Raw genomic sequence first — 25,677 nt, forward strand, 5'->3', positions numbered from 1 at the left:
CCCGTATGAAACAAGTAGCGGATAAGCATCGCTCTGAGCGGCACTTTGATATTGGTGAGTCTGTGTTTGTCAAGTTGCAGCCATATCGCCAAGGCTCTATGGTTATGTGTTCAACTCAGAAGCTCGCTCCAAAGTATTATGGCCCTAACAAGATTGTTGACCGTTGTGGTAAAGTGGCTTACAAACTGCAGCTACCAGACCATTCTCTGATTCATCCGGTCTTCCATGTGTCACAACTCAAGGCAGAGGTTGGTGATGTTCCCACTTCGTCTCAGCTTCCATCTATTGTGTCGGATATCGGTGTCAAGGAACCAGTGCAGATCTTGGCTCGTCAAATGGTTAAGCGGCAGGGTCGTGCGGTTACAAAGGTCTTGGTTCAATGGACAAATGAAACGGAAGACGAAGCTACCTGGGAGTTCTTGTTTGACTTACAGTGCAAGTTTCCAGCCTTTGAACCTTGTGGTCAAGGTTCTTAGAACAGGGGGCTTTGATATAGCAAAAGAGGCATTTAGTGCACGTGGGGCTTATTGTTTTGGATAAGAGAGTGACGAGCGCGTGAGGAAGGAATAATCAAGCTGGCAGTGTGCAGGTGGCAGAGGTTGCAGGCTGTCAATGTCAAGTAACGGTTAAACACTGTTAGTGTGGTGGCAGTATAAGAGCAATGTTAGCTCATCTTTATCTTTTATGCATTTTCAGAGTTGTAAACATTTTCTAGAACTTTCTAGTACTTTCTTCCTCAACGTTTTGCTAGAGATTCTCTTCCGAAATTCTTGCAGGTGAGAAGTGATTCTGCGTTCCTTCATAAACGTTGTTTCATTGTATCGGTTTCCTTCAATAGTATTCAACTTTGTATTGTCCTCTGCTTTCTCTATTTTTTTACCGTTGTGAACATGTTTTGATTAAACATTATCAAAAATTGGGCTTACTGTGTGCTTATGCACAAGTTTCCCCTACTTTGGTCTCTAACTAGTACCAAAACTAAGATGAAAGAGTCAAACACAATCGGCTCCCATCTTTTCTTTCCGTTTACCATCCCTAAGTCAAATTTTGGTTTAATCATCTGATTAATATCTATATTAACATATTTGGTAAAATTACTATAATATAGAATTATATCAATTCAAACTGTATATAATATAATATTTTTACATTGACTAAATATGGAAAACAATAATACAAAAATAAAAAAGATTAGACTAATTTGTGATTACGAAATCTCCCAAAATTTAATTATGTGTTACAATTTTTGACTATGATTTTGTTCAGCACTTTTTGTTTTCAGTTGAAGTAGAAAAGTATCGGTTACCATTTTTTTTTTTTTTTTTTTGACTTACACATGTAAGGAAACAAAAAATACATATTTTGTGAATTGTGATGCGGTGGTGATGAATGGGGTAATTAATCGACCAATATAATTCGAACGTAATGTCATAAACACGTGAACGTTACCAGTAATTTATGTCTGTCACATAAGTAGGTCACAGTCCCGTAACTTTCGTAGTCATCGAGTATCTTAATTTTCTTTCCATACTCTCTCTTCTTCTTCGTCTTCATCTTAATTTTTTTTTTTAACAGATCTGGTGGAAATTTTATCTTTTTTTTGACCCCACCACACCATTGGATCTCTCTCTATACATATACATTCATCAGAGTTACAGAGAGTTTATACGAAACAGAAGAAGAAGCAATTATGAAGAACTGTGAGAAATTTGCGAATCTCGCTCTCGCAGGTTCGTCTTTTATCTCTTTCACTCTTGTAATTCTTACAATTCGTCTAGTGGATTTCAATTTCGATCGGTTTTTACGATCATGTGATTGTTTCGTGTGATGGGTTTCTTTTGATTTATGATTTTGGTGACGAAGTTGTTAACTTTTTCGGTTTTGGGGTTGTTCTTCGAATTTGCTGGAAATATGCAATTTTTGTTGTTTGTTTCTTATTGGTTTGGTTTCTCTAGGGTTTAGGGTTGGTGGGTGTTATTGATTTTGACGTAAGGACTCAAAATTGAGGGGGTTTGTTGTTGTTGTTGTTACAGGTTTGACATTGGCACCACTCGTGGTGAGAGTAAATCCAAATTTGAATGTTATCCTTACGGCATGTATCACTGTTTATGTGGGTTGCTTTCGTTCAGTGAAGGATACTCCTCCAACGGTAAGACGTAGACGTGATCAGATTTCTCTCTTTTTTTTTAATTAGTTTTAAGTGATTCAGTTCTCCAATTTGATCTAAAATGTTTTGTTTTAATGATGTAGGAGACCATGTCTAAAGAACATGCCATGCGTTTCCCATTGGTTGGGAGCGCTATGCTTCTCTCCCTTTTCTTATTGTTCAAGTTTCTCTCAAAGGACTTGGTCAATGCTGTTCTAACAGCTTACTTCTTTGTTCTTGGGATTGTCGCTCTTTCGTATGTGTCTTATCTAAATTCCTGCTACATGTTTCTTTCTCTTTGCGTGTTGCTATGGTCAAGTCATGACATAATTATGTGTTTTGCAGGGCGACATTGTTACCTGCCATCAGAAGATTTTTGCCTGATCCTTGGAACGACAATCTTATCATCTGGCGTTTTCCGTATTTCAAGTGTATGTAGCTAAGATTTACCATCAATGTTCTTTGGTACCTTTTCTCTCATTATATTTGGATGTGATGTTATGGTTTTGTTTGTCATTGTTTGCTTAGTGATAGTCTTTCAATGCTAATTTGGTTAATGTTATGATCATCCAAATTCCTATGTGTTTGTCCCGTTTGCATATCTGTTTTACTCTTTGTACTCTATTCAGTGTTTGGTTTTATCCTTTGGTTGATATCTGCTTGTGTAATTCAGACTAATTTTTTCTTTTATTACTGACACCTTTGTTTTTAAACAGCTTTGGAGGTAGAGTTCACAAAGTCCCAAGTTGTTGCAGGAATCCCTGGAACCTTCTTCTGTGCGTGGTATGCGTGGAAAAAACATTGGCTGGCTAACAATATTCTCGGCCTTTCCTTCTGCATTCAGGTTCCTTTCCGTCCATTCTAAAGAACATTGTATGGGAACGCATAAGCTACGTGGCTTCTTTATCAAAACATATTATAGAATTTTAAAATTGAACTGGAATCAGTGTCGTTACTGTTGTTGGATGTGACTTCGTTTTCTTATTAATCTTGTGGCCAATACAGGGAATTGAGATGCTCTCTCTTGGATCATTCAAGACTGGTGCCATCCTTTTGGTAAGAGCCGCATCTTTGAATGTTATTATTATTGAATTTGATTAGATGATAAGACAATTCAAGTCATCGAAGATGTCTTAATCATTTCGGTGTTTGTTTAACTTGACTTCCAGGCAGGACTATTTTTCTATGATATCTTCTGGGTTTTCTTCACTCCGGTTATGGTTAGTGTTGCCAAATCCTTTGATGCTCCAATAAAGGTTAGTGAAATTGCCTCAGAAGTACACACCAAATAAAATTAAATTGGTTTTTTGTTGTTGTGATCTTGTATGTAATCTCATTGTTGCATATTTGTTTCAGCTTTTATTCCCTACGGGCGATGCTCTAAGACCCTATTCTATGCTTGGCCTTGGTGACATTGTCATTCCCGGTATGTTCTCTAATGCGTAACTCAATAACTATATACAGCTTTTTGGTTATACACTCTTGTATTTCGGATATTATATGAATATGAGACATTAGCTGTTCTTTTCCTTTAGGTATTTTTGTTGCACTTGCTTTAAGATTTGATGTGTCAAGACGTAGACAACCACAATACTTCACAAGTGCATTTATCGGATACGCTGTTGGTGTTATCCTCACGATTGTAGTCATGAACTGGTTTCAAGCAGCACAGGTCTGTCTCTGTGTCTTAATTGTTGTCATCCATTATATTGTTACCTAATTTTTGGGATTTTCTCTGATGGGGGTTTGTGTTTTGCCTCTGTTTTAGCCTGCTTTGTTATACATTGTCCCAGCCGTAATTGGGTTCTTGGCTTCTCACTGCATTTGGAACGGTGACATCAAACCGGTTCGTTTTCTCCTCGTAGATTTCGAATGTTGTAAATGCAAACGAAAAGCATTTACATGTATGTATAAACATTTTCAGTTTTTTCATAATTGTGTTTGGAACCTAACAGAGCAGAAGAACTTTCCTTGTTACCTTGTGTTTGCTTTACATGTTTATATTATGGTTGTAGTCAAGGATTAGTGAGCTTATTGTCTTTTTCTTCTTCTTTTTTGTTGCTGCTGCAGTTGATGGCGTTTGATGAATCAAAGACCGAGGAACCAAAGACTGATGAATCAAAGACAAGTGAGGAGGTTAACAAAGCTCATGATGAATGAGGCAAAATCGAGAAAGAAGGGCAGAGGAGAAATATATATACACATAAATGTGTTTAAAAATATGGAAAACGAAAGGAAAACAGTTTTGTTTCCAAATGCAATCAGTCCCTTCTAACCCCTTTTTTGGTTTATTAGATTTTCAAACTTTCTTTTGTCAAAGACTTGTGTAAGTTACTACTATTAAGTTACAACAGATTTCATTTTGACCTTTTAAGATAATAGGTTCTCTTTGACTCTTCTTTATGTGTGTTTTATGTTAAATCATTTCAACTATTGTAGACGACATGGAAGGATATGAATAGTGTGGGAGGCAAAGAACATAGGTAGTAGTATTCAAGGGATAAACTATGATCTTGTAACTTGTGGCTTAAAAATACTAATTAAAATATAGAATTTGGCAAAAACGAAGTACATCGTAATAAGTAGAAAATATCTGTGTTGGGGAAGTGACATTTTTGCTTGGGGAGCAATTTCGAGTCAAGAAAGCAAAGATAGTAATGAAGGTACAATTATTGCTTTCTTTCTGTTTCCGACATCTCTAGTACAATTATTTGCTTGTAGAGCAAGTTGTATGTTATGTATATAGGTATCTGTAATGAGTCAATAAAAATGTAGAGAATTAAGGGAAACCTAAGAAATCAAAGAAAAATGAGAGTGGTGATCAAAGCTAAGAAGACTCTGTTTGCGGTTAGATTGGAGTCCTTTGATGAAGGTTGGAAAATCAGGACCATCAAGGAGGTGAGGAGTTTCACAGGTAAGACTCTCAAAGAATCGAAGGATTTGGTGAAGAAGGCTCCGTCGGTTTTGAAAACAGGAGTATCAAAAGAAGAAGGAGAGGAGATCGTGGAGAAGCTGAAGGCACTTGGTGCAATAGCTGTTTTGGACTGAGTTTCCAAGTCTGGTGTATGTTACCCTTGGTATCTTTTGTTTCATCTATGAGCTGATGATACCATTAATAAAAGTTTCATTATTAACTCAATTAGGCTTTCTAATTTCTAGTGTTGGTTTCTCCTAATGTTTGCTAGTTTTTTTTTTTTTTTTTTTTTGGTAAAAGGTTAAATTTTATACCATTTTCAGTTTTTTCTGTACAAAAAGCAAATAACATCCCTTATATATTAATAGACAAGTATTTTGTTGAAAATGCTGATGTGTCGTCGCCAGAGCAATTTGAAGATTTAATTGCAATTAAGCAGCTCAAGATAAACATATTTACAAAAATAAGTCTTTTGATTTATTAAATGTGCCATTAAAATATATAAAGAAATCTTTATTTCATTATTATTTACATAAATGTGTCATTGTAATATATAAGGTAATGTTTTTTTCTATTAGTTTTTTTCAAATGAAAGATTTCATCAACTATTAAAAAAATAAAATATAGTTAATAATTTAAAGTAATTTGCATTTCATAAACTATTAAAAACTTATTCAACTATTTGACTTTTTGAAATACAAAACTTTTTCTTCGATTTTAAAAAATTTGATGACTATTCAATTACTCCCTCTCTTTGACAATAAGTGTCATTTTGACACATTTTACACAAATTAAAAATATATTAAAATATACATATATGTCCTTATTTAATAAATGTTTAATGAGTTAATTTAGTCATAGATTAAGGGTAAAGCTAGAAAATCTAATGAAAAGATGCATTAAAAATATAAAATAGTATATTGGAAATGTAAAATGACAGTCTTTGTAAAACAAAAATAAAATTCTAAAATGACACTCTTTATGAAACAAAGGAGTATATATTAAAAATTAATTATTACAATAATCTTAAAAATAAATAATATTATCACAATTATCACAACAATTAACATTATTTTTCACATTTCACGGGTGAAATATTTCTTTACACAAAAATAATTAAATGTAAATTTGAATAAAAAAATAATGTGTAAAATTATTATTATGACACCTTAAATTTTAAATAATAATTTTACTTGGAATAATTTTATTTGAGTCGATTTATTCCGCATATAGTGCGGGTTGTTACCTAGTAACAAATTAAAAGGGAAAGCTTATACAAGCAAAATAACCGGCTAAGAGCGAGGACGAGGAAGTCGTCGATCCTGAAATGGAGAGGAGACGATGTCTGATAGTGCGATCAACCACCGCTTGAACCGCTGATTTAGTATTATGTATTACAAAGTCGTTCATCTTGGCATAATAATAATCGTTGAATTTGGGAACTTTGTTATTCTATGATCCTTCACTCAGCTTTCTTACTTGGCTGGCTCCACACCACAACCAGTCTGTGTTGATTTTTAAATGTATGGTTTAACATTCTAATCCCAGACTTGTTTCAAAAAGACATGCTAGACGATCTTGTTCACTTCTTCCTTTCTTGAGACTTTGCCATCACAAGAAATTTGAGTCATAAGAAACAAAGAAGTTATTTTTTGAACAGTAAGAAGTTGCTCATATTTCAACTATCACTTATGCAGAGCACCAAGTCAAATGTCTGCATATCTCAAATTCCTTTCTAACCATCTTTGGTTGCTATCTCAATTCTTGAACTTAGGACATGTTGTCTGTATCCCTTAAGTGCAGCATTCGAAATAGAAACTTTTGTTAATGTATATAATAAAGCATAATCTTGGTTAGAGTGATCTAAAAAAGTGCGCCATTAACGTAGAAAAAAATAGTGTATTTATCTAAGAAATGGTTTAAGAAATAGGGAATTATATAGACCACAATAAAGACATGAACAAATTGAGAAGCACCAAAAAAATAAAAATAAAAATTTCAAATCTCAATTCTTCTGAGAGTTTCTTCTTTCTTCTTCTTCTTCATCTTCTTCTTCTTCTTCTTCTTCTTCACAAACTCGGATGATTCATCTTGGACGAATCAAAGATGTACTCGTCTTCCAATTTTCTTCAATTTCACTCAGCAACAACAACAACCGCCATACCTATACCAAACGCCTCTCCGTTTATGCTCCGCCGTAGCTCATACGGCTTCGGTGTGTTTCACAGGAAGCGAGCTCGTTTCAAACAACAGACTCGGAGTTCGTTTCGCGTAAATTCCTCAATTCTCCCTCCTCCTTTCGATGGCAGCGTTCCTCTCGATTCCTTTGCTCCATCCGTCGCCGGATTCGCTTCCGGCTTTGCCGTTTTTCTATCGTCGAGGTTGTTTGGAAGAAGATCATCAATCGTTGATGATGACGTTGTTGCTGGGGAATGGATTCTTCTCACGACTCCTACGCCGTTTAACAGATTTGTTCTTCTCCGTTGCTCCTCTTTGTTCTCCTTTGATGACTCTTCTGAGAGTTTAAGCGACAGACTCGTGACTGATGAGAGGCATTTCGTTACTTCGGATACCGGGAAGATTACTGTATCGTCTCCGGATGAGAAGACTCCGTTGGAGTATCAGAGGGTTTGTATCACTACTGAGGACGGTGGCGTTGTATCCCTTGATTGGCCGGCTAATTTGGACATTAAGGAGGAGCGTGGGATGGATACGACGGTGATTTTTATACCTGGAACGCCGCAAGGCAGTATGGATGAAGGCGTTCGATCTTTTGTATGCGAAGCTCTGAGGCGGGGATTGTTTCCTGTGGTCATGAACCCTAGAGGTTGTGCTGGTTCGCCTCTCACTACACCTCGGTGAGCTAGTAGATTCTCTTAAGGGTTCCTTATCTCTTGTGTGCTTTGTGAGTCTATTTGATCAGATGGATTTTTTGCAATTGTAGGTTGTTTACAGCTGGTGACAGTGATGATGTATCCACAGCTTTGCGATTCTTAACCAAGACAAGGCCATGGACGACACTTACGGCTGTGGGGCGAGGGTATGGTGCAAATATGTTGACAAAGTACCTGGCAGAAGCTGGGGAAAGATCACCTCTTACAGCTGCTGTATGCATTGATAATCCCTTTGACCTTGAGGAGATCACACGAACATCTCCTTATTCTACTAGTTTGGATCAACAAATTACAGGTGGATTAGTTGAGATATTGCTGGCAAATAAGGTTGGGTATTGCTCTTAGTAAAGCTACATAATGATTTATGAACTCGTTTAGAGTGAGCTCTTCTTATACTGACTGGGCTATGCATATGGTTTCACGTTCTAGGAGCTTTTCCAAGGCAGAGCAAAAGCCTTTGATGTTGGAAAGGCTTTGTCTTCAAAATCAGTTCGCGAATTTGATAAAGCCTTGTCCATGGTGACATATGGTTGCGAGAGTATAGAAGATTTCTATTCCAGTTGTGCAACCAGAGATGTGATTGGGGAAATAAAAGTTCCTGTCCTCTTTATACAGGTGAATATTCTGGCTATGCAGTTATCTTTTAAGGTTATACCTCTCTATTTGACCTGATTTAATCTCCAATTCAGAAGTGCTATATTTTCTGGTATCATTATAGTAAAAAATTCATATTTAGAGGTATGTGTAATTTAGTTAAGGAATTCTATAATATAACTATTGGACATTTTATGTCAAAGGAGATTTTATGCTGCACGGATCATGAAGTAATCTGAGAATAATGTTGAATGAGTTACTAGCTGCTGTGATGGCATTATTTTAGGGTGATGTTGGCATTGATACAAAATAGGATCTTGATCCTTAGGATAAACATGCTTAAAAATTTCCTTAAAAGGGATCAATATGCGGTTATCTCCTTTGACATAGGTACTCATAAGTTACATTTGTAAACTTAAATCAGGTTTCAATTTTTAAATCAGTTTTCATTTTACGTGTAAATTTTATTTAGATAGTCTAATACTGGTCTCTTGAATGACTTTTGTGAACTGTGTTGTACATATTTTGACTCTGTAAGTTGTGTGTATTTGTCAGAATGACAATGTGGTACCACCTTATACAATACCACGGAGTTCAATAGCTGAAAATCCATACACAAGTCTGCTTCTGTGCTCGTCTTCACCAGATCTGATCGATGGACGTACAGTGGCCGTGTCTTGGTGCCAGGACCTTGCGATTGAGGCAACTTCTCTCCCTATATTTCTCTCTTGCATAGTCACACATACTCACAAATGTTATGAATTATACTTGACATATTATATTGAAATCAGTGGTTTATAGTCAATCCATCTTGGTGGAACATAATGCTTCTCCGACAGATACACCAACTTGTATAATTTTGATTATTTTTCTTCTGTTACTACTGAATAATAAAAGGCAGGCATGATACCCTCTATATCCAAGATGCTCACTATTACGATCATGTTGTTTGTAATTGATAATTTCTCTACGTTAGACAGACTGTTAGTATAAACATCTGGTTTTTTTACTGGTTAAGATGCAAATAATATGCAAGTCATTCTCTTTCACATGAATAGGTTTTATTTTCTTTAATTCCTAGTTGACTGTCCTGTTATGTTCTTTTTATGTCTGAGAGATTGATTTTTCTATGTTGGCCATGCAGTGGTTGACAGCTGTAGAACTTGCGCTTCTGAAAGGTCGTCATCCACTTTTGAAAGACGTGGATGTTACTGTTAACCCTTCAAAGGGCTTAGTTTTTTCGGAAGCCAGAGCACCTGAAAAAAGTATCGGGGCCAAGAAGCTCGTACAGGCAGCCCATAAAAAGACGGTGAATGGTTACGATGTAGATCCTTTCAAGGAAACACTTGAAGACAGTGACATCACCCCAAACTCAAATTTGTCGACTGGAACAGATTTAGAAAAGAATGTTAAAGTCGATAATGGATCTGATGAAACAGAAAATAGTAGAGTTTCAACAAGCAGTCTTGTTGAAGTTGAATCAATCGAAGATAATGAGTCTAACGTAGAAGAAAGTGAAAGAGGTCAGGTGTTGCAGACTGCAGAAGTGGTTGTCAACATGCTGGATGTAACCATGCCTGGCACCCTAAAAGATGAAGAGAAGAAAAAGGTAACACCCAACGTATCAAAAGTAAAAATAATATTAACAAGTTTTACTGTTGTCGCTGCATTGACAATTGCTTGACAATTATTCAGTAAATGTTTAGGTTATGGATGCTGTTGGTCGAGGAGAGACAGTTCTAACAGCATTGCAAGATGCCGTGCCAGAAGACGTTCGTGGGAAGATTACAACAGCTGTAACTGGGATCTTGCAGTCAGGTGGCACTAAATTAAATCTTGAAAAGCTGAAGCTTCCTAGGATATCACCAGGATTGAAAAAAGCGGAGGAAGCAAAGAAAGAAACATCAAGTGCCATAGATCAAAAGGATTCTCATTCTCCCGATCCGATAGATAAGAGCGATGATTTGGTGAGTGGCTCAGACGACACCATTACTGGCTCGGACAATTCTCCAGGTGGAATAGAACTAGAGCATTCCCCTACCGAGGTTTCCCAGAAAGACGGTGATTCTGGAAAGTCCCAACCTGTTGACAGTGATCAAGATGATAGTCTTGGAAATCACGAGTCATATACCAATGAAAAGAACAGTGCAGCTGATGGTTCTGAGAATGCTTCCGAAGCAAAGAGTGATAGTGTTAACCAGGGGCCAATCGGCACAGAGGATGTCACTAGTAATGATGACAAAGTGGAGCAAGGTTCTGGAGTAGTTACGGTTCAAAGACAGGTAGAAACTAAGAAACACGATGAGAAAGGAGCACCAATTGCTGATGAAAAATCCAGTGTAGCTGATGCTTTCGAGAAGGCTTCAGATACAAAGAATGATAGTATCAACCCACCGCCAGTTGGTGTAGACGATATAACTAGTGATGGGGACAAAGTGGACCAAGCTGCTGTACTATCTCAACAACAAAGAAAGGAGGAAACTAATAAAAATAATGATAACGAAAAACAGTCTGCCACAGATCAAGACAAGGTGACATCTACCGACAATGAAGGAGATGCTGGAAAATCTTCTGCTTCACAGCCTGTAGAGAAAGACATAAGTGATGATCAGAGCAAAGAAACCAAAATTATGCAGCCTGTATCAGACCAAACTAAGCCAGCAATTCAGGAACCAAATCAGTCCAAATTTAATGTTTCCCACGCATTTGAAGCATTGACGGGGATGGATGATGAAACTCAGGTAGCTGTCAATAGTGTTTTCGGTGTGCTCGAAAACATGATTTCTCAGCTGGATGAAGAAAATAAAGAAGGAAATGAGGTAAGTGATGAGAAGAATCTCAAGGATACGAAGACTCTCAACGATGAGAAGAATATCACTAATGAGGCAATGTCTCCATCTGAAGAGGAAATTCTCGACAAGAGAGAAACCGAGAGCCTTATGCCCTCTGAAAACTCACATGATCCTGCATGCATTGTGAATGAAACAGAAAAAAGTTCTGAAAGTGATAAGGTAACAGGGGAAATGATTGAAAAAGATTTGGGCAGAGATGAATTTGTGAATGGTAAGCATTCACCAAAGGTTCTACCTGAAAGAAATACAGATTCTGTCGAAAATTCTTCTCATGATGGATACCGTGGATACCGTGGGGAGAAACTTTCAAAAGAAAAGATTGCAAAGCAGTTAGACTTAGATACAACCACTGCTCTCATGCTTGACTATTATCCAGAGGAAGGTGAATGGAAACTCCTTGATCAACAACCAGAACACTTGGATAATGACTATTATCCAGAGGCAGGTAAATGGAAGCTCCTAGATCAACAACCAGAATACTTGGGTAACCTTGCCGACAATGCAGCAGCCAGCAGAGATACGCACGAAAATGTTCAGGTTCATTCCCTTAGTGTAGGTAATGAAGACAACGTCATTGAGCCTGCATATATGATATTGAACCATGGACAAGAGTCGGAGCTCTCCGAAATGCATGATGCAACGGACAATCAAAATGATGGTCCTCACAAATTAGACGAAGGATGTGAGGAATTAGAGCACCTCATTAAAGTTATTGTATCGGACTCTTTGAACGTAGAAGTTCAACGCAGGATGGGTTCAGCTGGCATGAGACAAATTAAGTCTCAACTCAGTAAGGATATAAGAATGGTGGCAAAGACATTTTCTTATTCTGTTGTATATGCAGAGCCTACTTGGACTTTCATAAGGAATAGCAAAACTTCCAATGGCCCTTCTGGAAAAGTAGGTAAACTTCATGGGGACGCTATCATTAGGGCAATTGCATCTGCTGTCCAGGAGGCGCATTTTCTCAGACAAGTACTGCCTATTGGTGTTGTTGTTGGCTCTGTTTTAGCTGCTTTGAGAAAATATTTCGATGTGTCTACAACAACCAACAGTGCTAAGAGAGATATTGTCCCGGGTAGAACACAAAAGTACGAGAACAATGGTGCAGCGAAGAGGGTTCTGCCAGACAAAGTGAGCAAGGAGACCCAGCAAAACAACTCGACCATTGGAGAAATGGTGGAATCTGCCCTGCAAAATATTAACAGTGGGGCAACAACGAGTGTTGTGCCAAGCAAAGTGAGCAAGGAGAGCAAACAAAACAACTCGACCATTGGAGAAATGGTGGAATCTGGCCTGCAAAGTATTAACAATGAGGGTGTCATGGTTGGTGCTGTAACAGCTGCTTTGGGTGCATCTGCGATGCTGGCTCAAGACGAGGTATTGTTTAACATTAGCATTCAGATAAATATTTAAGCAAAAGATCATAAATATATGTTCGTCCTTGTAATTAGTGTCTCCTGCACAGGATCCACAAAGAGGTGGATTCATGTCAAAATCATCGGAGAAAGATAGTCAACATAAAGAATCGGGAAAGCTCGATCAGAGCAATATGGTGGCAAGTTTTGCTGAGAAAGCCATGTCCATAGCTGGTCCTGCAGTTCCAACAAAGGAAACTGGCGAAGTGGATCAGGATAGGTATTAAAAGTAGATAAGTCAATTCCTCTATTTCAGTGCCTTAAGATTCTTCTTGATCTAAAAGCCCTTGGTTTTCATGTGAACAGGATTGTGGCAATGTTGGCAGATTTGGGTCAAAGGGGTGGCATATTGAAGTTAGTTGGCAAACTTGCTCTGCTCTGGGGTGGCCTTCGTGGTGCTATGAGTTTAACTGATAAGCTAATCCAATTTTTGCGTATGGATGAGTGGCCCTTGCTCAAGAGGTAAGCTGCTTTCTCTCTAAGCATCTTTGTTGATTCTTTCCAGTATCGTGGAACTTATGTGGTTGGTTTTGAAGTAGTCTCTTATCAATATAAAATGTGGATGCTCATATTTGTATTCTGTTATTTTTTTACTACCGTTGGCAGAATGTTTTTACTAAATTTTGTTTTTTGTGGTTTACGTGGGTCTTAAATAATGAATGCTAAACTATCGATGTGTGTTAACCATTCCCATAAAATTAAAGACAAACAGGAGAACTAACGTTTTATTCTTCTCTACAGGTTTGTGAGTGATTCCCCCCCGTTCTTAAATATGCTATGTTTTCAATACATGTTTGCTAGTAAATTCCTCGTTTAAAAATGTTACATTCTCTTCGGATAACAGTGAAAGATTCCATACTCTTGTGATTTTACCATAAGTTGGGTCCTTTGATTCTTCTTCATATCAGCTGGTCCTAATGATTCTCGTGTGTATCGTTATTTTGTTGTTTTTATTAGGGCTGTGGGCTTTATTGGGATGTTGCTCGTTTTATGGTCACCGGTTGTGATTCCATTGCTTCCAACACTCCTCCAGAGCTGGTCTACAAGTAATCCCTCTAGAGTGGCGGAATTAGCTAGTGTAGTTGGCCTCTATGTTGCTGTTTTTATTCTTGTCATGCTGTGGGGAAAGAGAGTACGGAAGTATGAAAACCCATTCATGCAATATGGGCTTGATTTTAAGGCATCAGTCAAAGTAAAGGTAAAACCTTAAACGTAACACTGAGATTAAAATAGTTTGGTTTTCGTTGCACAGCTGGAGAAAACTTCTTGGCCATTAATACTCCGTGATCCTGCCTTCTGGATTTCTTTATTAGCGCATTAGCATCAGTTTCCCTCATAAATACGAAAACAAGGAAATAATACAAATGCCAATTTGCTTCAACAAAGATCTTGGTGGACCTGTTTGAATTTCAAACAGCAAAAATATATGGCGTAGTTGTGATTTTCCTTTTCCCTTAACTTCATATGTTCTCCTTTTCTTCAGTTCCATACATTCATGCTTTTAAAACAGTAGAAATGATACTATAAAGATTTCTTGCAGATTCAAGTGTTTTTGAAGGCCTTTGCAGGGGGCATGACAGTCGTTCTATTAATACAGTTCGTAAATGCAATATTAGGAGCTGCAATCTTTTCTCGACCGCCATATTTTCCACATCCTTTTGATGCCATGAAGTGTCTCAAGGGATGCGGGCAATTGCTTATGCTAATAGTAAGGGGAATTACAGCTGCGACATTTGTTGTGCTTGTGGAAGAGTTACTCTTCAGGTCATGGATGCCTGATGAGATTGCTATAGATCTAGGCTACCATCAAAGCATTATCATTACTGGTTTCATATTTGCCTTGTTCCAAAGGTATATATCTTTTCCAAGTATATTATTGTTTATATAGATCATGGATGAACTGGATATACGTGTATGTCATACTGCAATTGTACACCACTATTGTTCATGAGGAGTACCGTAGCGTAATGCTAACTGTACAAACTATATAATGATTGTTTTTGTTTTCTTGTCGAATTTTCCAGATCCCTGAGATCAATTCCAGGGTTATGGCTTCTGTCGTTGGCGCTCGCTGGAGCTCGTGCAAGAAGCCAAGGAAATCTGATTGTTCCGATCGGGTTGCGAGCAGGAACCATAGCAACAAGCTTTTTACTACAGTCAGGTGGATTCCTCACCTACAACCCAAGTTCTCCGGCTTGGATTGCAGGGAGCCGCCCTTTACAGCCTTTTAGCGGAGTGGTTGGTCTTGGGGTCTCTTTAGCGTTGGCACTCATTCTTTATCCGAGACATTCTCCAGAAACCAAGATGCAGAAATATAATTAAGAAGAAGGTAAACAATAAGAAACGACATGCTGTGCTCATGCCCTCTCGGTGATTTGCAGAGTGAAAACTGATTTATTGTGCGCAGAAGGATAGAAAGGGAGTAGGTGAAAGTAAAAACAATAAGGACAGAAGAAGAGCTTCGGATCCGCATACTTGTAAGTAGGAAGCATAAGACCCTTTTTGTACATCTTCTGTACCTAATCGAGTATATGCTTTTGTTTAAGTACAAAGTATCATAACAGTGTATACATAATATATAGAAGTTGTATGTGATCTTTTGGGTATGTCAAAGCTGCTGTGTCGGTCTTGTTATGGAGGCAGAGATGAAAACTAAAGTTGCTTCATATCATACAAAAAGAAGTTTATTTTCATTTCAGAATCATGTTGGCGTCTTTACCAAGGTAAAAGGGTTGGTAAAGACGCAGTTATACACGACCTGAAGCTGCGTAATGAGATGGGGTATAGTTTTCTACAATCGGAGTCAGGAAGTTGGAAGTGCACGCAGGTATATACTAAATTTGTTGACCCATTGTGCCGTACAGAACTTCAAATTGTAACTTTATTTTAGGTGTTCAGAGCAACTTAAGATATCTGATTTACAGTTTGTTTTGGTATATACTTTTATCATTTTTCAGATTGTAGATCTGCTACGAGTTGCTGTAAACAGAGTGAACTAAATCAAAAGAAGTTGTTGGAGTTTTCTCGCAAGCCCGGAGTGAGGAGGAGACTGAGGTTTAGTTGCAGGGTTATGCAGTTGAGAAAAGATGTAAATAAAGTAGAATAGAGAAAGTGTTGCACATGGGGGTTACTGAAAGTGTTGTTAAAGATATATACGAGCATATAAGAAGTGAGTGACCAACTTGAAGGTCCCTATTTCTGTGCTCTTGTTAAGAGGTGATATGTTCTTCTTCTAAGCCCATGAATCCTGTAAAATCTATGCAGACTCAAGAAAGGAGCTTTGTCTATAAAGAGACTCTGGTTGACCTTTTAAATCTTGATACTGGTCCCCTTGGACTGGTAGATGATTCAGAGGTATTTAAAAGGTCGGAAGCACTAAGCTAATTGCTGAAATAGACATACACAATCTCAGCAACTTTGAGAATGTTGTCTATTTTGCAGAATGGATTCATTTTGGAAAATATGGTGGAGGACGTGGTAGAAAGCAGGCAACATTTACAGCATTTAATTGGCAACTGTGAAGGTAATACTTCCTATCACTTGTTAAGATACTTTTTAATGCATTTGATGGTGATAGTAGTCTAGGTGCATACGTTTGGCAAAGCCTCAAAATGTGTTGATGAAAATGAAATATGACTCATTGTCTCGTTCATGAGATATATTGGTCATTTTTTACATTCATCTATGTGATTTTCCATTTGATATTCTTATAGCTCAAAGGCAAGTACGTGAAACTGCTTTGAACGACAAAACTTCAAGATCACATTATATTATTGGGCTGGTATGCTCTATTATATGCTCATGTGATATGCTTGCTGTATGATTGAATAAATAATCCATTTCCCTATTTTTTATACATGGAAAAGATAATTTTGCATAGATATTAGACAGTAAAGTTAACCTCATTTTATAAATTCTCTTGTTCTCTTGAAATGTGTTTAGAAAGCACAATAGTTTGAACACCATGATTTTCTTTGGGCATGTCTAAATTATATTTTAGCTTGATGAACATATTCACTGGTAGTAACATTTTTTAGTGCTGCCAACTTTAAATTCAAGTGCCAGCATAGATTGGAAATTCAGTTTCTGTCTTTTTTTTTTTTTTGGTTGCAGTTATGGAAGAAGAAACGATCACGGATCACCATATAGAGAAACTCGAAGCTTACAAGGATTTTGCAAAAATCACAAGGCGGGAATGCAATTAGATGTACCGTGTACGACCCACTCTAAAGAGACAAAAAGACGCTTCTCCTGCCATGACTGCGAAGGAAGTCGCCAACTGCGCCAAAGTAACTTGCTTGATAACAAAGACGATATTTGACTTTGACAGATACTGAATCTTGCAGAAGTTAGTAGATCGACTCAAAGATGAGTACCCTCGGCTAATGGCTGCACATGAGGAAATAGTTGAGATAGAATCATACAGAAAGAGTAAAAAGGCATTCAAATTTATATTGAAGTATTTTTACATAAATCAATATTAGAGAATATTTTCAGTATGAGATTAATTTTCCAGTCCTCCAAATTAAATGTTTTGAAAATAATTGTAAAATGTGAATTAAAAACATAGAAGAATTTTAAAAGAAAAAGGTAAATAGTAATATGCAAACCCTTATCAAGTTAAATTTGTTATGCTTAATTGGAAACAAATATGCATATTATATATAAAGGAACGGGCCTATAACGAATTTAAAAAAGGCTAAAGATTATAGCATAAAATCTAAGCCCATTAAAAGATAATGCATGCGTGTTCTATAACCAAAAGAAAAGAAACCCTTGTTAAGTTCGTCTTCGCACCAAACTAATCCTCTCAATCCAGAGTCTCAAGTTCGTCTTCCTCAATCTGTGTGATTTCTAGGGTTTTCTTTTTTCTTCTTGAAATCTCTCAATTGCTTAGGATCTTCCTTCTCCGTCAATCACGTTTTTTTTTTTCAATCTTCTTGTAGGTAAGCCCCCGTCACTTGAGCGAATCATGTATTTGGATTCTCGTATATTTTTCCATCGGTTTTTGTTATTGTTCGTTCTTTGTATTTATCTATCTAAGGCAATGGTTTACTAACTTTTATAACAAATTGAATCAGATGCATAGAGATATGTATTCTTCAAGAGGGAGTGGCTACGGACAGCAGCAATACGGCTCGCAGTCTGGTTATGGTCAGAATGTAAGATCATCAATTCCATGAAATCAAAATCCCACCTTTCTGATGTTTAATTTCACGAAATTTCATATTTGATTTGGGAATTGTTAATTTTCTTGGATTGAAGAAATTACATTGAACTCCATTGTTGTGCATTATGCTTTTTAAGTGGGTAGAATTTTATTGCTAATTGCTATGTTATTATTATTATGTAGCTTGGATCTGGTTATCCTGGAAGTTCAGTCAGTGGTGGTGCAGAAGGAGGCTCTCAGATTTCTTTGAGTAGTTCTCGCCATCCTTCAATTACAGGTGGTGGTGCTCAAGAAACTGACATTGGTGGATACAGATCGCATTTGTCAACATCTGCTAGTCATTATGGAACGCAGTATGGTTCTGCCTATGGATCATCTTCTCTTAGCAGCTCTCAGCCTTTAAGCACCAATGGCTTAGGTTCATCAGTCTTGGATAGCCGCTCGGGATATGTTCCTACTTTACCAGATTCGCCTAAATTTGCCTCTGGAAGCTACTTGTCCCCCTCGAGTCATGTTTATGGTCAAAAGGCGGATGATTTGTATTCTGATAAGCTGTCTGGTTACATTCCGGTTGACAGAAGGCAGTATGGTGAACGGTCAAGCGCTTATGTCGGTAGGGAGTTGCAAAATGAACCAACTAGTCGATATGCTGAGTCATCTGGTTTTGGTCGTCAGGTGCGCCCACCCTCACATTTATTTGAAAATCTCTTGAATTTGGTTAAATTCTGTTCCGTGGTGTTACAATTGGCATTAATTTTATGATTTTGGCAGACTGACTTGTATGATCGCATTGATCAAGCATCTCTCCTCCGAGGAGAACAATTATTAAAAATTCAGTCGCTCCATACCTCTTCTGTTGATGGAGGTGTCAGGTATTTTTCAATGATTAGCGGTAACCTGATTTCTTTCTAGCATATGTTTTTTTGTTCAAATTGTTGCATTTTTGGTTACGTCTGTTATTTGTTCTCTCAAGACCTTTGTTATTGTAAAACAACTGTACTTTGTCAAAACTTGCAATAACGTTTGAAGGAAAGTTATATCTTACTGCACTGAGTAGCATACATTTCTGGCAGACAAGCCGATTATCTTACAGAACGAAGTTCTACTGTACGGCATTCTGATCAAGAAGCTATGCATTATGGAGGAAGGTTGGAGTCTGATCCTCACGGTTTACGCGGCACATCTTCTTATGCCAGCCAACATACCCCATCGTTATTAGGAGCTGTTCCTCGGCGAAATTTAGATGACTATATTTATCCGGAGAATTCTTCAAATCCTGGTTATGGCGTTAGCTTACCTCCAGGGAGGGATTATGGCACTGGGAAAGGTATCCACAGTGCAGCATCTCTTGACCTGGACTACCCTGGTGGCATACTGGCTCGTGGTGGTCCTCGTGTTGATGATCTCCGGAAAGATGACCGGGCGAGTTATCTCAGGGAGTTTGAACTAAGGGAAGAAGAGCGTCGTCGCGAGAATCTACGCTCCAGAGATAAGGAGCGAGAGCGAGAGAGGGAACGCGAACGTGATAGAGAACGAGAGCGGCAGAGGGAACGAGACAGGCAAAGAGCTAAGGACCGGGAAAGGGAACGCATATCGGAGCTACGAGAGAAGGAAGGAGAAAGAGAACGTGAGCGAAAACGTGCTCTCGAAATAAAACGAGATCGAACTCCAACAGCAAGAGCTACGTCCAAGGACACTAAGGAGCGGACTCCAGTTCCTAAATCTATTTCTAGGGATGCACGTAGTTCCACTTTGCGACGGGATGCACAACATCGTGAAGCATCAATTAGGTTTAATTTTTTTATCTCTGTCACGCTCTTCATCTGGAATACAGGGCATTTTCTGTTGCTGCACCAGACACTAACCTTATTTCTGTTATACCTGAAGGCGATATTCACCGATTAAGCCAATAAGGAGAGATTATGTCTGCAAGGTAATAAGTGTTCCAAGAGATTCCTCACCTAATGATGTTTTTTACCTGCTCCTCAGTATTATCTCATCTTCCTATCAGCTCCTGCATTCTACATGTTTTCTTATTGATTGACTTCGGCATCTCTTGGTCCCTTCTGGATTACTATATCAGCCTGGCCATCTCAATACAATCATTGACAACAAAAAAATTCATGATAAATCCTACTTCCCGACCATTGCCTCTTTTTCATGTAAACTCTGTCAAGTTCAGCTTTCTCATTCCTTTTCTCTCCATCAGATGTCTTCCTGTACTTGGGTGTTATTTGGCCAAGCTTCTGACTGTTATACTTCCTCTTCCTTTTATGGCCTTCTCTCGTTGTGGGTGTTATCTGGCCAAGCTTCTGACTTCTTGCCACATCTGGGGATTATTTTACCTGCTTTTGAAATTAGTCTGACATATATCAGACTGCTCTATCTATGTTTCCTGAGTTTGGTAGTTTTTTGGAGGGCAATTGCAACCTGTTATATGGCTTCTGGTTTTTGTGGTCTCCAGTTAATTTGCCTGATTGCTAGTTTTGTCTTATGGACTTCGTATTGAATTAAATGTAGAAAACCGCAGAGTTACCTGCCCTCTTTATGTGTGATGCAGTGCTTAAGCATAGTGTGCAGTATTTTTTATTTGAAAATTATGCGACCTGTATGCAGGTTTTATCCTCGCGATTGGTTGACATGGAGAGAGATTACTTGACATTAGATAAAAGATATCCCAGGCTTTTTGTGCCTTCTGAGTTTTCCAAGGTTTCTGTATTTCTATCTAATCCTTCCCCCCAATTATTATCTAATACGGAGTGGAGTTCTGAATGATTGTTAACCTCAAATTTATATATTTAAGGTTGTTGTGAACTGGCCGAAACAGAAGCTTACACTTTCTATGCATACTGCTGTGAGGTGAATTATTCTGCTTCCTATTTACAATTTTTGTCTGCCTTAGGATTGTAATCCTTCTTACGCGGTTTCAATAGATCTGATCTGGAGTTTTTGTTTCCCTTGACTGTACCTTATACTAGAGTTGCACACATTTTTCAAATTTTGTGGATTCACTTTTGTTACACTATCTTTAAATTCTAGTTAATTGTTTTTGCAAACCTAACCATTGTTTGTTGAGGACGGCAGTTTTGAGCATGATTACATTGAAGATGGTGGAGCTGATGTGAAATGTACTTCGACGAAGCCTTTAGCTTTGAAATCTGGAGGAAAAACTGTTTGGAATGCCAAGGTTGGCTTTTTTTTTTCTATTTCTTTCTCATTGATAAAGATTGTCTCTTTAATTATGTCATTGCTCGTTACTATCTTCTTATATAGTCATGTTTGCATGATATATCATTGCTGCTATTGTTTCTGAGTATATTGAAAGAATTGCTGATGTGTTATGGGTTTTCTTTACTGTTCAGATGGTTTTGATGAGCGGGCTGAGCAGGACTGCTCTGGAAGATCTTTCTTCAGAGAAATTATTTGAGGACCGTATACCTCACGTGTGCAACATATTAAAATTTGCTGTTCTTAAAAAGGATCATTCATTCATGGCGTTTGGTGGTTCCTGGGATCCCACAGATGGCATGGACCCATCAGTTGACCAGTCTTCCTTAATTCAGACAATGCTGAGGTTTGTCTCTTCACTTATTCATTTATCATCTTTGCTGCCTTTTGTTCTTAGTCTGAGACTAAAAAACCTTTTGAGTTTGCAGACACACAAAGGATAAGCTTAATCTTGATCTGAGCAACTGCCGTCACTGGAATCCATTTCTCGAGGTATGTTTTCCTTCTCTTGGACCAAGAGTCTTGGTTTAAGACTTTGAGATATTGGACGTATGGGGACATGACACTCGAGTATTGTAGCTAAGATAGTGTGTATATATATCCTACAATCTTTTATTTCCTACCTGACGTTGAAGATGATATAAAGCTTAGTAGTGGACTGCCTGATATATGGATTCTTTCTGACAGTATAAAATATGTGGATCATCAACCATTATTGCTATTGGTTTATCTAGAGATTTTCTCCATGAATGTTTTTCAAATATTTTTTTTTCGTGTCCTGTTTTGCTGCAATTTCATTTTGTTATTTATGGTAGCACTAAGATACGTACAAGCGAACAAAGCGATACTGCTTACTAGTTTGTTTGGAAATCTAAGTAGATTTGCGTTGACTTTTTTTTGTGGCATTTACAGATACATTATGAAAGGGTTGGTTCAGATGGGGGTTTTAGCTACAAAGAGATCACCGTACTATATGTCCCCGATTTATCAGAATGCCTTCCTTCCTCTGATGCATGGAGAACCCAATGGTTGGCACTTAGGAAAGCTCTTACTGAGAGAGATCGGCTACTCTCTCAGGAGGTTAAGAAAAATGTCATTGCAGGAAAGGGCAGCAGTGATACTGTTGAAGTTACCAAGGATGCAGAGAAAAAGTCCCCAGGAGACGCTTCTGGCACTCAGACGACTGGAACTAAAAAGACCGTGAAAAAGATCATTAAAAGAGTTGTTAAAAGGCCTGTCAACGATGGAAAAGGAACTGTTAAAAAAGGTGAGAAGTCGGATGAGAAGGTAGTTCCTGAAAAGGTCGCCATATCGGAGACCACAGTCCCTAAAGAAGAATCCATTGGTATATCGTCTAACAAAAATATAGTGAAAAAGGTAGTAGCGAGACCCACACAAAGTCAAGAGAAGGGCTCAGAAATTGTGACGGGAGCTGGAACTGGAGATACTTCAGATCCCAGTGCTAAGGCTAGTGAGCAAACTCCTTCGAAGACAATTGTAAAGAAAAAAGTCATCAAAAGGGTGGCTAAAAGGAAGGTCGCTGAAATAGACAATAGTATGGACGGTGATTTTAAGAAAGAAGGAGATAGTGATGAGAAGAAGGTAGTGGAGGCAGGCAAGAAAACCCCTGATTCAGGTAGTATGGAGATGAAACCGACGGCTGAATCTTTAGAAGCAGTGAAAGAAAAGAATGCCTCCACTAGTGTGAAAATAAAACAGAATACAGGATCTCCAGATACTGAGAAAAAGGAGGGTTCCTCTACTGCAAATAAGAAAGACACTAAGACAGGTGAAGACAAGAAGGATGAAAGGAAAAACAACTCAGAGACTCAGTCTGAGGGGAAAAAAATTGATAGGAATAATGCTGATGAGAAAAAGGTTAAAGAAAAAATTACTGAGAAAGAGATTAAAGAGAAAGGTGGAAAAGAGGAGTCCAGGATACAAATGAAGGACAGGAAAAAGTCAGAGGAACCTCCTCGGCCAGGATTTATTTTACAGACAAAACGTAACAAAGACTCCAAAGTAGGTGGACAGTATATAAGCGGTTTCATAACATTTGGTAATGGCTACATTATTGGTCGTAACTTCTTCCATTTTTGTTTTGCAGTTGCGTTCACTGTCGGTCTCTTTGGATTCCCTCTTGGATTACACTGACAAGGACATTGATGAGTCATCATTTGAGGTTTGTTGTTTTCATTTTTCCACTGGAACTCTGTGTATCACATTTTGTTGTTGCCTCTGAACTACTTAGTTTTAATCAAACTATCTTCTATGTTCTTGCAGCTTTCATTGTTTGCGGAATCGCTGTTTGAGATGCTGCAGTATCAAATGGGTTCCCGTATCTTTGAATTTCTTAAGGTTTGTTTATAATTGATCTTTGACGTTATTGTTTTTGACTCGCATGAACTGTTTTCTTATACGGTCTTTTTTTCGTTTTTCCCTTCAAGAAACTACGTGTAAAATTTTTGAGACAAAGAAATCAACGGAAGAGGCAGCAGCAGGAGTTGTCTGTCAAGCAAAATGAAGCAAAATCCCAAAATAAGCGTCAAAAGACAGTTGAACATAAAGATAAGGATACCTCTGTTATACCCGAATCCGCTCCTGGGAAAGATGATAAAGAAAATTCAGGCAAGGACATCGTAGACGGTAGCCGGAAAATTTCAGATAAGGAAGCTGTAGCCAACACTGAAGAAACTGTGGGCGGTAAAGAAGTTACTGGGGATGAAACATCTAATAAGGAAGTGGATAACCAGGATGATGATGACGATCCAGAGGAAGATCCTGAGGAGGATCCTGAAGAAGACCCTGAAGAAGACCCTGAAGAAGACCCAGAAGAAGATCCAGAAGAATGCGAGGAAATGGACGTTGCAAATTATGAGCAAGAAGACCCTGCTGAAGAGGTATGAACACATTTGACTTGCATTTTTTCAAATTGAGTCCAACAAGTTGTATTCTTTATAAATCTTCTCACTTTGTTTCATGTCTCTTGTTTCGCCGCAGAAGAAAGAAGGAAACCTTGAGAATACTAGTGGTACTGTTGCCAATCCCATAACTGAAGTGGCAACTGATAAAAAAGAAGAAAGAGGTCGGATCGATGAAAAAACTGAAATCAAGACGAAGTCTGGAACTGATAAGCATGGGAGGCAAGAGGGAGGAACGTCTGATGCACCAAAAAGAGAGGAAACTGTTGATAAACAGCTGTTACAGGTTAAATACTCCCTTCAAAACTTGAGAAATCAGATATTGTGTTTTATTTATTTATTGCTGTTTTAGTTCTAAAAGCTTTGTTTATTTGTTTTTCTGGCTCAGGCTTTCAGATTCTTTGACCGTAACCAGGCAGGCTATGTTAGGGTAAGAAAGAAGATTGTTTTTTTTTTCTTGTACATAATAAAATCATATCAAAATCTCTCAGGATGAGTATGCAAATACTGTTTGTGTTTGTTTTCTTTCAGGTTGAAGACATGAGGATGACCATTCACAGCTTGGGAAAGTTTCTATCTCACCGTGAAGTCAAGGTAAAACTTGTAGATTTCTCAAATACGGTTGTCATCACTTTGTATAGAATCATCGTAATATTAAACAATGTGTGATGATGTTGCAGGAACTTGTGCAAAGCGCTTTGTTAGAGAGCAGCACTGGAAGAGATGATCGAATTTTATACAATAAACTTGTTAGGTTGTCTCTATAGAAACAACATACACTAGTAATGTCTCTATAGAAACAACATACGCTAATAATGTTCTCTCGTCTCGTCTCCTTTTGGAATTTCCTGAGAAATGCTTTTCATTATTTGGTCTGTTTTGATCCACCAACAAATTCCAATTGTTTTCACTACCCCCTCTGTAGAATACATGATGTTTTAAGATTTTTACATATATTAAAAAAAACATTTAATGTTTAACAATAAGTGTATTATTTATTTATGTTAACATATTTTATAATTATTAATTAGTAGTATTTCATCAAATTTTTAAATTCTTATTTAATGATTTTTGAAATTTACAATTTCTTAGCATTAATTGATAAAAATATACATGAAATCATTCTTTGTGATACAAAAAAAAAAATACTAAAACATCATCCTTTATAATACAGAAGAAGTAATAATTATAATATTGCGAGTTCATTACAAAAAAATTATATGTTTAAAGTTGTGTATACATTGTTTTCTATAATTTAAAAGTAACTGGTTAAAAAAAAAGAAAATCAAAAGTAACTAATTTCTTTATTTTAACTCTTTATCCCACAAGTCACCTAGACAAATTAGATTATGCCACATAAATTTTTATTTTATATTTTAATTAAAAAATAAATATAAATAATAATGAAATAAAAAAACAAAAAAACAATATGGCTATTGTCAAATCTACCTGCTAGCCAGACTTTTTCATCATCTCTTGAAGATAATATTGAAGCGTTACTGATGATGCACAACTCTATGATAGATAAAGATAAAAGTCA

At 37.5% G+C, this 25,677-nt stretch overlaps 3 protein-coding genes across 23 annotated transcripts; all 3 read left to right on the plus strand.

The window, feature by feature from the left end:
- Positions 1-1,357: 1,357 nt before the first annotated feature.
- On the plus strand, positions 1,358-4,544 carry LOC104779637 (signal peptide peptidase). The gene is made up of 11 exons (XM_010504018.3): positions 1,358-1,730; positions 2,034-2,149; positions 2,251-2,402; positions 2,492-2,577; positions 2,863-2,990; positions 3,152-3,202; positions 3,316-3,402; positions 3,503-3,572; positions 3,682-3,818; positions 3,915-3,992; positions 4,217-4,544. Exons 1-11 carry the CDS (start codon positions 1,691-1,693, stop codon positions 4,304-4,306), a joined length of 1,035 nt encoding a protein of 344 aa, XP_010502320.1. The 5' UTR covers positions 1,358-1,690; the 3' UTR covers positions 4,307-4,544.
- Positions 4,545-6,956: 2,412 nt separating this feature from the next.
- Positions 6,957-17,343, plus strand: LOC104779638 (uncharacterized). Of its 18 annotated transcripts, XR_015596445.1 has the most exons (19): positions 6,957-7,918; positions 8,005-8,281; positions 8,384-8,569; positions 9,104-9,250; positions 9,693-10,157; positions 10,255-12,780; positions 12,869-13,038; positions 13,125-13,280; positions 13,776-13,864; positions 14,071-14,255; positions 14,359-14,669; positions 14,843-15,147; positions 15,226-15,295; positions 15,518-15,645; positions 15,776-15,987; positions 16,083-16,172; positions 16,260-16,341; positions 16,532-16,599; positions 16,932-17,343. XR_015596445.1 is itself a non-coding variant. In XM_087509784.1 (12 exons), exons 1-11 carry the CDS (start codon positions 7,167-7,169, stop codon positions 15,138-15,140), a joined length of 5,529 nt encoding a protein of 1,842 aa, XP_087365910.1. In that variant the 5' UTR covers positions 6,957-7,166; the 3' UTR covers positions 15,141-15,147; positions 15,226-15,431. The 18 variants fall into 18 exon arrangements, 2 of the variants coding, with proteins under 2 accessions (XP_087365910.1, XP_087365909.1); XR_015596448.1 differs by lacking the exon at positions 14,071-14,255 and having other exon boundaries at positions 12,855-13,038; positions 13,776-14,016; XR_015596451.1 differs by lacking the exon at positions 16,532-16,599 and having other exon boundaries at positions 12,855-13,038.
- A 197-nt stretch (positions 17,344-17,540) lies between these two features.
- On the plus strand, positions 17,541-25,117 carry LOC104779639 (protein SHORT ROOT IN SALT MEDIUM 1). 4 transcript variants are annotated; one of them, XM_087509785.1, is made up of 19 exons: positions 17,541-17,764; positions 17,900-17,980; positions 18,172-18,663; positions 18,760-18,860; positions 19,062-19,778; positions 19,876-19,921; positions 20,605-20,697; positions 20,792-20,847; positions 21,073-21,175; positions 21,351-21,562; positions 21,645-21,708; positions 22,129-23,238; positions 23,324-23,398; positions 23,500-23,574; positions 23,664-24,116; positions 24,217-24,423; positions 24,526-24,567; positions 24,669-24,731; positions 24,818-25,117. In XM_087509785.1, the coding sequence occupies exons 2-19, from the start codon at positions 17,900-17,902 to the stop codon at positions 24,902-24,904; spliced, it is 4,077 nt and encodes a 1,358-aa protein (XP_087365911.1). In that variant the 5' UTR covers positions 17,541-17,764; the 3' UTR covers positions 24,905-25,117. The 4 variants fall into 4 exon arrangements, with proteins under 4 accessions (XP_087365911.1, XP_087365912.1, XP_087365913.1 ...); XM_087509786.1 differs by having other exon boundaries at positions 17,550-17,645; XM_087509787.1 differs by lacking the exons at positions 19,062-19,778; positions 19,876-19,921 and having other exon boundaries at positions 17,564-17,764.
- Positions 25,118-25,677: the final 560 nt, after the last annotated feature.

Source organism: Camelina sativa, chromosome 4, assembly GCF_030686135.1.
Source record: "Camelina sativa cultivar CO46 ecotype springtype chromosome 4, ASM3068613v1".
NCBI lineage: Eukaryota > Viridiplantae > Streptophyta > Magnoliopsida > Brassicales > Brassicaceae > Camelina > Camelina sativa.

What these genes read in the sequence shown, in the direction of transcription:
- LOC104779638 (XM_087509783.1), top strand. Translation starts at nt 7,167, where the DNA reads ATGTACTCGTCTTCCAATTTTCTTCAATTTCACTCAGCAACAACAACA. An exon ending in AGATATTGCTGGCAAATAAG is followed by an intron (nt 8,282 to 8,383) that starts GTTGGGTATTGC and finishes TTCACGTTCTAG; the next exon opens with GAGCTTTTCCAAGGCAGAGC. An exon ending in GCCAGGACCTTGCGATTGAG is followed by an intron (nt 9,251 to 9,692) that starts GCAACTTCTCTC and finishes TTGGCCATGCAG; the next exon opens with TGGTTGACAGCTGTAGAACT.
- LOC104779637 (XM_010504018.3), top strand. Translation starts at nt 1,691, where the DNA reads ATGAAGAACTGTGAGAAATTTGCGAATCTCGCTCTCGCAG. An exon ending in GCGTTTTCCGTATTTCAAGT is followed by an intron (nt 2,578 to 2,862) that starts GTATGTAGCTAA and finishes GTTTTTAAACAG; the next exon opens with CTTTGGAGGTAGAGTTCACA. An exon ending in GGAACGGTGACATCAAACCG is followed by an intron (nt 3,993 to 4,216) that starts GTTCGTTTTCTC and finishes TTGCTGCTGCAG; the next exon opens with TTGATGGCGTTTGATGAATC.
- LOC104779639 (XM_087509785.1), top strand. Translation starts at nt 17,900, where the DNA reads ATGCATAGAGATATGTATTCTTCAAGAGGGAGTGGCTACGGACAGCAG. An exon ending in GGAGAGATTATGTCTGCAAG is followed by an intron (nt 19,922 to 20,604) that starts GTAATAAGTGTT and finishes ACCTGTATGCAG; the next exon opens with GTTTTATCCTCGCGATTGGT. An exon ending in GTATCTTTGAATTTCTTAAG is followed by an intron (nt 23,575 to 23,663) that starts GTTTGTTTATAA and finishes TTTCCCTTCAAG; the next exon opens with AAACTACGTGTAAAATTTTT.